We start from the raw sequence: 12,908 nt of genomic DNA, 5'->3' as shown, positions 1-12,908 counted from the left end.
ATGGAATATAAATAAAAACAGTTTAGATAAATAGTATAAGCAGGTCATATAGTTAAAGTGATCTACAAATTTTTATATCATGAACAAATAATTGGGTAACACTTTACAATAAGGTTCACTAGTTAACATTAGTTTACTACATTAGTTAACTTGAACTAATAATGAATATGGACTTATAAAGCATTTTTTTTATCTTTGTTAATGTTAATTTAAACATTTACTAATACATTATTCAAATGAATGTTAACATGTGAACTAACATGAACAAACAAAGAACAGTTGTATTTTTATTAACTAACGTTAACAAAGATTGACAAATACAGTAACATATTTACCTGCTCAAGGTTAGTTAATGTTAGTTAATACATTACCTAATATTGACAAATGAGACCTTATTGTAAAGTGTTACCAATAATTGCATATGCCTGGAGGGGGACTTTGGGATACCTCCCTAAAATGACTTTTTGCAGGTTGGTATGTCTGTAAGGGTGACAGTTAAGACGTTTGTTGCAACGCTCTTAAAAAAATCTCTTCCGTCAGGGATTCTTTCTCCCTCAAGGAAACCCTCACTTAAGAAGTTTCTTGCAACCGGGCACTGCCCCTCTAATGGTCTCTGCACGGCCCTGACTTTGTGGTACTGGCATCTATTCTTTTTCATTGGGAACAGCTTTCATTTATTAACAATTAACTTACAGTATGATTTCTCAGAGTTATGTAGTGTTATTGTATCTATGTGTTTGTTTATCAGGGAGGGCTCAAATCCAGTTTAGCAAGTCTTATTTGCATTTTAATGTTGATTGTTGGCCAAGTTGTGGCTTACAGTATGATTGTATAGAGATATACATGCATTTGAAGTTTTTCTCTTTGTACAGTAAAGACTCAACTATGTTAATCCACAGGTTTGTGCTGTTTCCACCTGTTATTGCCACATACAGCATGTCAGTTTCTGTCCAGATGACAGTTTGATGCAGTGGGGAGGCAAGCATTTTTAAACTGAGTTGACCTCAATGCCTACTCTCAAATAACATAATTTTACAATATAGTAGTGGTTAAACGGATTATATTACGTTTTTGAGTTTTGGATTAGATTTCAGATCAGCAAAAAGGGAAATAAGGAAAATTAACAACAAATCAAGAAATAAGCATATGAAAAAAGAAAAGAACAAAGTTACAAATATAGTATAACACTTGTAGTATTTAGGAACAAAAATAAAATAAAATGTAGCCTATTATAACACGGTCTTCTTCATTCTAATAATGTATTAATATTTTAAGTGATTATTCTTTTGTCTTCTATTGTTTCATTAACATAATGACACAAACATAAGCAAGCAGATTTCGTGAGTGTATTAACACTTTAACACGGAATAAGCACGGATCCATACTTAACTGTTTGCACACTTTAACACATGATTGTTTTTATGAGAATACTTGCCATGGCTGTGATATTTCAGGATAATTTTGCATCTCGCAAAAATCTCGTACAGAGATTCTGAGTTTGCCTGCTTTTAAAATGCGCGTCTCCGTGCGTGCGCTACGAGTGTGTGTCAATTTAGCCTATCTGTGTGCGTCTGTACCATTGTCGGTGCGCACAGAAAACAGCTCAGTTGAACAACATATTGTGATTGAATGTTAACATTTGCAAGGTTAAGAAACACGTGCAAATGATAAACTTTCTATATAATTATTTATTTCTGAATGATGCGTATTTGAGCGATTATTATAATTTACGCGTAATTTCTTCGGCTTTTCCACAAAAATATTTTGTGTCTCTTCTGACTGGGTGGGCCAGACGTCAATTTGAGTGGCCAGTGCCACCCTTGCCCCGTTCTGTAGCCTCGCCACTTTTGATGCTGTCTAATAAATCTTGGATGTCTCCGTGGGCAGCGTCAGTGCGCTATGAATGTAGATACTGTAGGCTAGTAGGCTAGAGGTCTGCGCTTCTTGTTCTAAACATTTCAGATTTGACGTTGATTAGTCTTAACAGCACACAAATTCCACTGTTCAACCCAAATATGGAAAATTCTTGGCAAGACGTCATACAGTCACCATAAAACATCTCTGGAATTCTGACAATAAATCATAAGTGAATAATTATGTAGGCCTAAAAAGTCATAATTTAAATGCAGTATTTGTCATTATTCTAAACAAATAGACAATGATGTTGGCAGCATATTTTTGATACTTTGGTTTACTGATTCGTAAATCACATAACTGTTAGTAATATAAACCTGTTTTGACTCATATGGAATCAAATGGAAAATAAAGTTAAATAAATTATTTACTTAGAGTAACAATTGTTAGCTGACTTTATCAACAAACTCACAGTACATATAACCAAGTATCCGATTACCTCAAAATTAAATTAAGGAATAAGAATAAATTAATTTCTCACCTGGTCGTAGTTATTTCGTTGAATAAGACAGCACTTGTAAAGATCAGCACAATAACTGTCATCAGTGCAAAGATTCGTTTCATAAACCTGTGGTCCATCTGAAACTTTGGCTAAAGTATTGGTGGAAAATCCGTATACAATACAGTATAAAGTTAAAAGATATCTTCTTGTAAAGAAAATAGGTTTCAATGTTTGAGGAGATGGTCAGATGTCAGAAACATAGAGGCGGAGCGACTGTTTCACATGCAGTACCGTTTACTGAATGAAGCGGAAAGTAATAAAATAATTAAGTTACCATCATTCTTTCTGACTTTATGAGCCGTGGCTGGATTTCCCGAAGTCGCTTGTAGTATTCCGTTTGATAGGCGATCATTAAAGTAAAAATCTGCTTGATAACTACGGCATTGATGTTTAAAAATGGCAGAATCATCTTGCGTTTTCATTGATTTTACAGGATGGCCAAGCAGCAAGAATAAAAAAATAACAAAGTACAAGTTAATGTTGGCTGAAGTAGCACTCCTCATCTTCAATTCTTCGTGGAATGTAGAAGGAAAAATAGGGAAAAAGTCCCGAAGGCACTATAACCTTATGCTTCTCCCTTCTGTGTCGTGTTATAAGTTAGGGACACACACATACACACACAACTGCTCTGCTCCACTACTGCACCCTAGTGCCCAAAAACACTCAAACAGAAGGCTGCAGCCTCCGAAGGGCGCATTTGTAGACTGCATACGTCATTAAGGCTGTCTTCAGAATATAGAGAATTTTAGGGGCGACAAAACAGTAAGATATATGTTTAAATGCCAGTACAGGATGTTTTCAATTATTATTGTTATTATTGTTTTTGACAAATGTGGCCTTAATAAATAACGAGTACACTGCATATTAAAAGTCTACAAAAAGTTGTTAAAATTGCAGGTTTTTGTGATTAAAAAATGAAACCAAGATTAATCATTTTGGAACCTGTTCCAACTTTTTTCCAAACTTCCAACCTATATATTAAAGTGAATAACAATAAAAATAATTTTGTGAAAAAAAATGGCAAGTAAAATTGTATAATAACCAGATTGAAGTGTGCACAACCCTAAACTAAAACTTAGTTTAAGCATCTTTAGATTTTATCACAGCATTCGATCTTAGTCAGTAAGTGTCAATCAGTTTTACGCATCTTGACTTTACAATATTTTGCCATTTCTCCTTGCAAAAGCATTCTAGCTCTGTCAAATTTGTTGGGTGTCTCCTTTGCACAGCCCCCTTCATATCACCCTATAGATACTGTCACGGTTGTTAACCGTGATCTGTGTATGGCTGAGTCCCAATTCGCATACTATCCGTCCTAAATAGTATGCGAAACTGGAATTAGTACGTCCCAAATCGTAGAATGTTGAAATGAGTATCCCAAAGACAGAGGTGGGTAGTAACGATTTACATTTACTTCGTTACATTTACTTGAGTAATTTTTTTCGGTAACTAGTACTTTTAGAGTAAATTTAAGGATGGGTACTTTTTACTCTTACTCAAGTACATTTCTGGTGAAAAAACTGTACTTTTACTTCGCTACATTTGGCGGCGTTACTGCGCTACTTTCAAATGGTAATAATTATATTAAACTTTATAGGGCGTGTTCGAAAGTTTCGCGAGACAGGCTGCGTCACGTTTTAGCGCGCGACCGCGCGGTCACCCTTTAGCGCGAGCGACCGCGCATAGATGATAGGAGAAGCAGTTGAGCGAGATATCGGAGGCAGATCATGCGTGGCTTCAAGTTCGGTCTATGTTTTCGCTCCAAGAGGTCAAAAAGAATCGTTTCATAATGCGATGCACGCTTTGTTCAATGAACGAGCTGACATCTCAGCGTACAGGAATTCAAGATCCAACCTGAAGTAAGTGTCACAGTATTGTCTGGTCATTTCACACACTGTCCGAGTTCTTTTGCCATATGCACTCTTGTGCAAGCGATGACAAAACCTAGTGTAAGTTCGCACGTTCACATCTGCACATTTCCATATCATTACCCCACATCAAACACACTGAACAGCATAATGTAAGGACGTCTTGCATTTATACACAAATCCAGACACCTCAATAATGTATAGAAAATACATTCAAATAAAAACGGGATTGTATTTTATTTAAATCCTTCCTAAAGAATGAATGAATAAAAATAAAAGAATAAAGTTTGATTTTAAAGAAACATGTATTATATATTATAATACATGTAGGGTTGAATTGCACAAACAGATAAGTTCCATATGAAATTATAAAATGATAATTTTTATTAACCCCCTTTTATGTTCAGTAATTGCACTTTAATGGCAATGAAAATAACCTATTCATATAAAAACATGATAACAAACTGACACACACGTTATTTTTTGTTTACCATTTGCATGTTTAAAGGCAGATGCTCACAAGTGTGTTGTGAACATGAAAATAAATACAGAGTTAACCGTCAGAAAACATCTGTGTCACGTTATGTGAAAATGTACCCATTGCAGGACTGAGATAGGCTGCTTTACTTGTATAAGCAGAACAATGAGACTTTTAAGGAGAGGTTTGTGAAAACCCTCCAAGTAGTCTGAAATTCAGTGCTTTTGCGCTACTTCTCTATCAGATCGGAAGTAACGAGTAACTAACTACTTGAGTAGTTTTTTCATCTAATACTTTTTTACTCTTACTCAAGTAAATAATTAGATTTGATACTTTTACTTTTACTGGAGTACATTTTTGTATTAGTACTTGTACTTTTACTTGAGTACAGATTTTGGGTTCTCTACCCACCTCTGCCCAAAGATACCCGGATGGTCTACTATTTCCGGTTAGAGTTCGAAGTGCAGATCAATGCACACTCTAACTGCTAATATTGCCCACAACCCATTGCGTGCGAGAGGGATGAGCTTTGTGGTGATGTAAACATGGCAGCCGGATGCAGCAGCGGAGATGCGCCCTCAGCTTTTAAGTGTAAGAATTCAAATGTTTAATTAGAATGAAAGTTATATTTTATTGTCTCGTAATATTCGGTTGATGATGTGCCAAAAAAGTATCGTTTTTAACCACACTGACTTATTTGTAGTAATACTGTGGCTGTACAAATGTTAACTTTATTAGTCCAACCAAAGAAACATGGTTACTACACTTTTACTATAGTAAAAGCATGGTTCATTTTCATCGGGGTATTTTTTTTAAGGTTATATACATAAGTATAAAATATGTTAAACAATAGTTATACTATAAACTTTAAATATTTTGACTTTAAAATAAGTAGCTTTCGTTACACACATTGCACATGAACGTCAGAACCAGCCGCCTCACAAACGACCTGCGTTTGGTTCTACGATGATGCCCTGCTTCACTTCTCAACTTGGTAGAACACACTGTAAAATGTATTGTGAAAAAAAAACGATGAGAAAAAAAGATGGGAATAGTAAATAAAATTATATTGGATATAAGTTATAAGAATGAATGAAATATTGTTAAAAGTCGTGGTGTGCGTAACTAGGCAACCACGTTTTCTTTCATGTTGCATGACGTCATCGAAGTATGTCCCAGAACGTGCATACTCTTTTGCTACACACTCAAAAGTATTTACTTTTTTTTCTCACAAAAAAGTACATACTTTTAGGTCGTAGTAAAAGTAGGCGAATTGGGACTCAGCACGTGTTTGTATTTTGTGCCGATTGTTCTCACCTGGGCTCATTTGCCAATCATTACCTCATCAGCACCGTCACAGCTGTTCTCCATTTGATCCAGCTAATGCATTGTCTCTTGTCTCCTGTTGTTGGATCATTTTCATTTGTTTGTCATGCTTGTTCCTGGTTTGTTACTGTTCTCTGTTTCTTGCCTCTGTTTGGATTTATGTTTATGTTTTTTTAATAAATGTTTTCCTTTTCTGTGAACTCCTCAATTATGTCCTGCTTCCTGAAAACCAGTTGTGATGGAATGATCCAGCCCTTAAAGGACGCAGGTAGTTCACCCACATCATCTGTTTCTCCTAACCCCACAGAGCAGAACGATCGAGTGACGACACACGCTGACTTCCCTGAGAGATATACTGGTGAGCCGAAGTCATGTCACAACTTTATTGACCAGTGTTCTCTGCATTTCAATATGCATCACAGGACTTTTGAGTCAGAGGAGGTGAAAGTAATGTTCACATTGTACATGTTGACCAGTCGAGCCAGTCAGTGGGGGATGGAGGTATGGGACAACAAGGATCCATGCTGTGTCTCTTTCAAGGCGCTCACGATGGAGATGGTCCGGGTTTTCTGTGAGACTGAAGTGAATTCCTCTTCTCAGACAACGAGAGGGAAATCTCGTAGTATCATTTTTTTGAGGGGGTAGTGTTCACCAGTGATTGACCGTGTCAAAAGCGGCAGATAGATCCAGTAACATCAGAACAGATGATTTGGAGGCTGCCCTTGCCTGCCTTAGGGCTTCAATGACTGATTGCTATCCAGGAGGTTATTTTGTGTGAAGAAAGAGGACAGCTGGTTGAACACCACGCGATCAAGAGTCTCAGCAATGATGGGAAGAAGAGAAACGGGTCTGTAAGTCTCTAGCATAGCAGGATTGAGTGTGGGTTTCTTCAGCAGTGGGGTTATCCGAGCCTCTTTAAATGCTACGGGGAAGGTGCCAGTGGAAAGAGATTAATTGATAATGTGGGTGAAAGCAGGGATAACAAACGAGATGGTGAGATGGCCTGAAGGAGATGGGTGGGTATGGGATCTAGCGGCAGGTAGTTTGATGGTTAGAAGCAAAGATCTTGGAAACATCCGCTTCAGATAGGAAAGAGAAGGAGGAGAGAGAGCATGTCTCAGAAGTTTGAGCATGCACAAGAAGCGGCGGCTTGAAGAACTGAGTAATTGTTTTCTTCACAAAAAAGGAAGCAAAATCATCAGCCGTTAAATCGGATAAAGGCCGGGAGGCAGGGGGACAAAGAAGAGTAGAGAAGGTCTTGAAGAGAGTGTGACATTCAGGTGAGTTGTTAATCTTTGAATAATTGTATAGTGTCTTAGCAGAGGAAATATCCGTGGAGAAGGAGGCAAGAAAGAGACTGATAGAGACAGAGGTCAGAAGGATCTTTCCATCTGCGCCACTTCCTCTCTACAGCATTGAGTCTGGAGGGATGCTCACGGAGAACCTCATATAGCCAATTGGCAGGTGCTATGGCCTGGGCCAGTCCAGATGTCAGAGGGCATAATATGTTTAAGCAGGATGTAAGAGTGGAACAATATGTGTCGGTGGCGTGGTCAGTACCCTGGAAAATATTTCTGTTTTCCGATATTTTCCCCGATATTTGAGCATTTTCCGATGATCGGAAATCGGTTTTGTAATATCGGATTGACCGATAAACGAGAGAATTGAGAATTGCGCGCTGAACACATCTGAGGAGAGGAGCTCACAGCAGCAGCAGCGTGCACAGAAAATATGAAGGCAGAGTGAAGCGACTTCATTAAAAGGTCTTTGAGTATACTTACTTCGCATATTTGCAGGCATTTATAACACATCTTATTGTGCATTAATGTATGTTATGTTGAATAAGTTGATTTTATTAAAAGCAATGTATGCAGCTTGTCCAAGAATAGAGACAAACTCACAGAGTCACGCTGATCCATAAAATCCCGTCCCAATAACGACGTAGCTTTGCATGAATAAAACAACCATGAATTAATGCTTTGTGGAATTAAAAATGATAAATTAAATTCGTTTTTCTGTTATTTATGCTTATCATTAGCATCGTAAAATCACATTCATATTGCTGTTCACTTACCGGGGTTGAAGGCTGAAGCACAGCCACCACATGTAACTAACTTTTAACAAGATTTACACTAAGTTATATTAACATTTACCAGATAAACATTATTTTGCTAAAATATCTAAATAAATGTCTGTGTATATTAATTAATTATTTATTACCTTAGCAAGCGGTCACAGTTTGATACAGTTAATGAGTGAGTAAATGCATAGATAAACAGCGCTGTCAACAGCCATTTCATAAGCTATAACAACAAAATATTAATTATTCTGACATCAAATACCAGTTAAGAAATTCAATGATATATAAGCAGTTTTGTTTGTTACTTTCCTGAATGTATTCCAGTCAGTGATATTATGTGTAAAATCTCTTAGCTAACTACTGGTTGGATTGCTGAAGGCTACAGGTTGCTGGTCAAGACAATGATATTATATCTCAAAAAAGGCACTTAATCCACCTGTTTTACTCTATAAACTATGTACAATATGCAGCCAACTCCGCTATACTGTTCTCTCTCCCACTCCGTTAAAACCGCAGCGCGAACTTTGGATCAGTCCATTTCTGACGAAATGATAGGGGTGTTTGGAATGGTCCATGTATTGGGAATATAGTTTCTACATTATTCATTAAATTCAGGGATGGGCAACTGGCGGCCCGAGGGCCGCACACGGCCCGGGGTAAATTCTAATAGGCCCGCTGGACCATATTATACTTAATCAAATACTTTTAAAATTATGATTTTTGTATTAGGACGTAAATACTCCCAACCAGGAGGGGGCGCTAGGTCACGTGGATCCTCACAGTAAGCATAGTCTCGTGTTTGGGCTTATGTGAAGAAGAGGTCTTCACGGAGTCCGAAAACCCGAGGTCCGACCCAAGACTCGATCAGGTTCGGGTCTAAAAGTTTCACGCATGCCTCGGACACAGGTCGGGTACAATAATCCGGTCTCGGATTATTTAAAATGAATGTGTTTTTGCCGGACGGACCCGAGAAGCCCTGAACTCTCTCATGTGTGTGTGTCAATGTCCATTTCAAACCTCTCCTTGACATTGTGTGGCTGGCGATAGGTTGATTTTCGTTCAGACAGACATGTCAGATATTTTTAAATGTAAATTTTAGCGGTTACCTTGGTGTCATCGTCATATAAACAAATGGAGCAGCTCGCCAAATTTGTTGCGAGGCCATCGGGGCTGCAGAGTGCACACACGTCAGTTTACATTTGGGTCAAGTCGGGTTAAAACCAATGCCACTGGTTTGGGTGACGGGTCGTACTCGGGCCAGAATTGCTCTCAGATTTGAAAGGTAAAATACATTGTTATTAACATTTTTTATATACTTTTTGTTTTGAATTTATGTGTTATTAATTTCAAATAATTTTGTTCTCTAAGGGCGGGATGAGAAACTCCTCTATACTAATTTAAAAGTTCCTTGCTTTTTACAGATGTTAAAGCAATGCAGTTAAGAAGTTTTATCTGAAATGCTTGTCCACTGAAAATAAAGTTATGATTTAGAATTAGCATAATTGCTAAGTTTTATAGTTAAAATCTTTAAAGACAGGTTAATTGTATATTGTGGTTTCTTAATAAAGGAAATTAAGAATGATGTAAATTGTGCGTGTGGTTCTGGCCCCCTTGGTATAAAGGAGAAAAATGCTGGCCCTCGGCATTATCAAAGTTGCCCATCCCTGATTAAATTAATATTATTCTTCACTCTTTCAGACGCCTCTATTTATGACTTTGTATGCAAAGAGGGAGTGATTATGATGATGATGATTATTATTATAAGGGTTTGTTCAGTTCAGTCGTGTTGTAGTAATTATGTCAAAAACAGAAGTATAACAGTAAATTAAAATCGGTTCAGCATATCGGTTATCGGGCACATAAGCATCCAAATATTTGTTAACGTATCGGTTTTAAAAAATGAGTATCGGTCGATGTCTAATCTCGGCCATTGGCTTATAATAACTCGGTCCCGACAGATGCTGTGCACACACATACACTCACCGGTGACTTTATTAGGTACACCTTACTAGTACCGGGTTGGTCCCCTTTTTGCCTTCAGAACTGCCTGAATCCTTTGTGGCACAGATTCAATAAGGTACTGGAAACATTCCTCAGAGATTTTGGTCCATATTAACATGAGTTAACATGAACATCAGTTGCTGCAGATTTGTCGGCTGCACATCCAGGCCACGAAGCTCCTGTTCCACCACATCCCAAAGATACTCCATTGGGTTGAGATCTGGTGACTGTGGAGGCCATTTGAGTACAGTGAACTCATTGTCATGTTCAAGAAACCAGTCTGAGATGATTTGTGCTTTATGACATGGCGCGTTATCCTGCTGGAAGTAGCTATCATAGGATGGTCATAAAGGGATGAACATGGTCAGAAACAAAACACAATGCTCAATTGGTACTAATGGGCTCAAAGTGTGCCAAGAAAATATCCCCCACACCATTACACCACCAGCACCAGCCTGAACCGTTGATACAAGGCAGGATGGATCCATGCTTTCATGTTGTTGATGCCAAATTCTGACTCTACCATCTGAATGTCGCAGCAGAAATCAAGACTCATCAGACCAGGCAACGTTTTTCCAATCTTCTACTGTCCAATTTTGATGAGACTGTGTGAATTGTAGCCTTAGTTTCCTGTTCTTAGCTGTCAGGAGTGGCACCCGGTGTGGTCTTCTGCTGCTGTAACCAATCCGCCTCAAGGTTTGATGTGTTGTGCGTTCATAGATGCTCTTCTGTATATCTCGGTTGCAGTGTTGTATAAAGTACTAGAAAGCAATACTTGAGTAAAAGTATTGTACTAGAAAAAGACTTTGGTAGAAGTGAAAGTTATCTTTTAAAATATGACTCAAGTAAAAGTCTTAAAGTATCTGATATATACTGTACTTAAAGGTGCTCTAAGCGAATTGAAGCGTTTTAGACCATAAAACATTTTTTGTTACACACGGGAAACATCTCCTCACTATCTGCTTGCTGCCTGTCCGCTGATCAAACTGTAAAAAAACGCGATCTCTGTAGACAGCCCAGACTTCACAAACGGCAATATCAACAAATGGCCAAACCTACCAGCACAAAACCAAACAAAGTATTCCAGCCAATAAACGACAAGAAGGATTTGGGGGTGGGGGTTGGGCGCGTTCATGAAAGCACGGAAGGGAGGAGGAGGGGGAGGAGTTAGCTACGCTCTGTCTGTTTGAAAACAGTTCAAACATCAACAGGAAGTGACGTCGCACATTATTCGCTTAGAGCGCCTTTAAGTATCAAAAGTAGTTTTCTGATATTTAATGTACTTAAGTATTTGAAGTAAAAGTAAAAAGTTTTTTTTTTTTAAAGCAAGCCGTTAGAACTTTGATTTTGAACTTTATTGTGGCTTTCTTATAGTAAAGCATATTCAGGGTTCCCATTTTCTTCTTAATCTCAATCATCAAATAAAAATAATTTTTTTCCAGGACTTTTCAGGCACAATTTTCTTAAGTTCAAAGACCAAACAGCATATTTTTAGAGCTGACATCAAAAAACCGCCAACTTGTTGTGTGGCAATGAAAGCACTGTGACTTTGATCAACAATGCAAGCGTACATTCACAATGTATAACATTAGCACAACATTATCCTATAACCACTAAGTTTTGAGTTAATTAACATAAAAGGAAATATCAAGTTTGACAAAACGTATGATGCTTTTAAAGACGTGAATACAGTCCTTAACACTTTTTTCCACTGATTAACATAGCAGTTTAAAAAAAATATTTCTCAATCTAACATTAGCCTACCGGAGGGAATATTCGGCCGGCAGTTATGCTATAATGCTATAAACAGTTAAGCGTGTTTCAGTTGAGAGTTCTCTGTGAATTAAATAAATCCATGGGAAAATCAGAGGTGTAACGTTAACGTTGACGTTAATTAACCATGTGCCCCTGCACATTAGACAGATAATTATCTGATACGGCTTATGATAACTAATGTTGAATCACAATGACATTGTGGCTTTACTTAATAACTATTATTTTAACGTACCTTGATGTGATTCTTCAGGTTGGACGGGGAGTTTTTAAATGACACAATTTAAGTGATTTTCGGTAGGCATAAGAGGCGCTTTATTCGGTAGTAAGAATCTTTAATTCCAATGTACAAAAACATTTCTTTCAAATACGGCCACGGGTGTATAACGTTATCTTTCTCACCATGTTCACCACTATCGTCGGGGTGGTCCTCTACGATAACAGGAGGTCCTCCAGTAGGTGCTTTTATTGCGGTTCAGTTGTACTTCCTCCTCCTTTGGCAACACTTCGCTAAAATAGAGTGTACGTGAAATAGACTCTGCGTCCCAAACTGCATACTTCCATACCATAGTAGGCGAAAAGCACTACTTCTCGTACTCTTTGCCTACTATATAGTATGAAAGTAGGCAGTTTGGGACACAGCGAGAGTGTGCGGAGTGTAATGCAATCTAGAAGCACTGATTCGCCAAAACCTCCCTTATTGAGGTCGCACACATTTCTTCTAATTTTATTTTGTAGTAACGAGTAACGAATATGCTTAGTGGAAATATATCGGAGTAAAAGTATACATTTTATCTAGAAATTGTAGTGGAGTAAAGTGAAAGTTTTAAATAGCGAAGTAAAGTACAGATACGTGAAATTTCTACTTAAGTACAGTAACGAAGTATTTTTACTATGTTACATTACAACACTGCTCGGTTGTAACGAGTGGTTATTTGAGTTACTGTTGCCTTTCTATCAGCTCGA

General features: G+C 37.7%; 2 protein-coding genes across 5 annotated transcripts in view; one reads left to right on the top strand and one right to left on the bottom strand.

The window, feature by feature from the left end:
* LOC135775927 (alpha-2,8-sialyltransferase 8F-like) overlaps positions 1 to 3,034 on the bottom strand; it is a 134,082-nt gene extending 131,048 nt beyond the window's left edge. Inside the window, exons 1-2 of one of the 4 annotated variants that reach the window (XM_065286505.1) lie at positions 2,691 to 3,034; positions 2,396 to 2,505 (exon numbers count right to left, since the gene is read on the bottom strand). In XM_065286505.1, coding sequence (XP_065142577.1) covers positions 2,396 to 2,505; positions 2,691 to 2,825 — 245 coding nt within the window. In that variant the 5' untranslated portion in view covers positions 2,826 to 3,034. The remainder of the gene's footprint in view (positions 1 to 2,395; positions 2,506 to 2,690) is intronic. The other 3 variants (XM_065286503.2, XM_065286502.2, XM_065286504.2) reach the window with 3 other exon arrangements.
* The window catches only part of LOC135775928 (alpha-2,8-sialyltransferase 8F-like), a 1,056,838-nt gene that overhangs the window by 753,488 nt on the left and 290,442 nt on the right, over positions 1 to 12,908 (top strand). The gene's annotated exons all lie outside the window — the stretch shown is intronic.

Source organism: Paramisgurnus dabryanus, chromosome 21 (genome assembly GCF_030506205.2).
Source record: "Paramisgurnus dabryanus chromosome 21, PD_genome_1.1, whole genome shotgun sequence".
NCBI classification, from domain to species: domain Eukaryota; kingdom Metazoa; phylum Chordata; class Actinopteri; order Cypriniformes; family Cobitidae; genus Paramisgurnus; species Paramisgurnus dabryanus.
The sequence above is the reverse complement of the archived record's forward strand: the minus strand, read 5'-3'. Positions and strand labels throughout refer to the sequence as shown.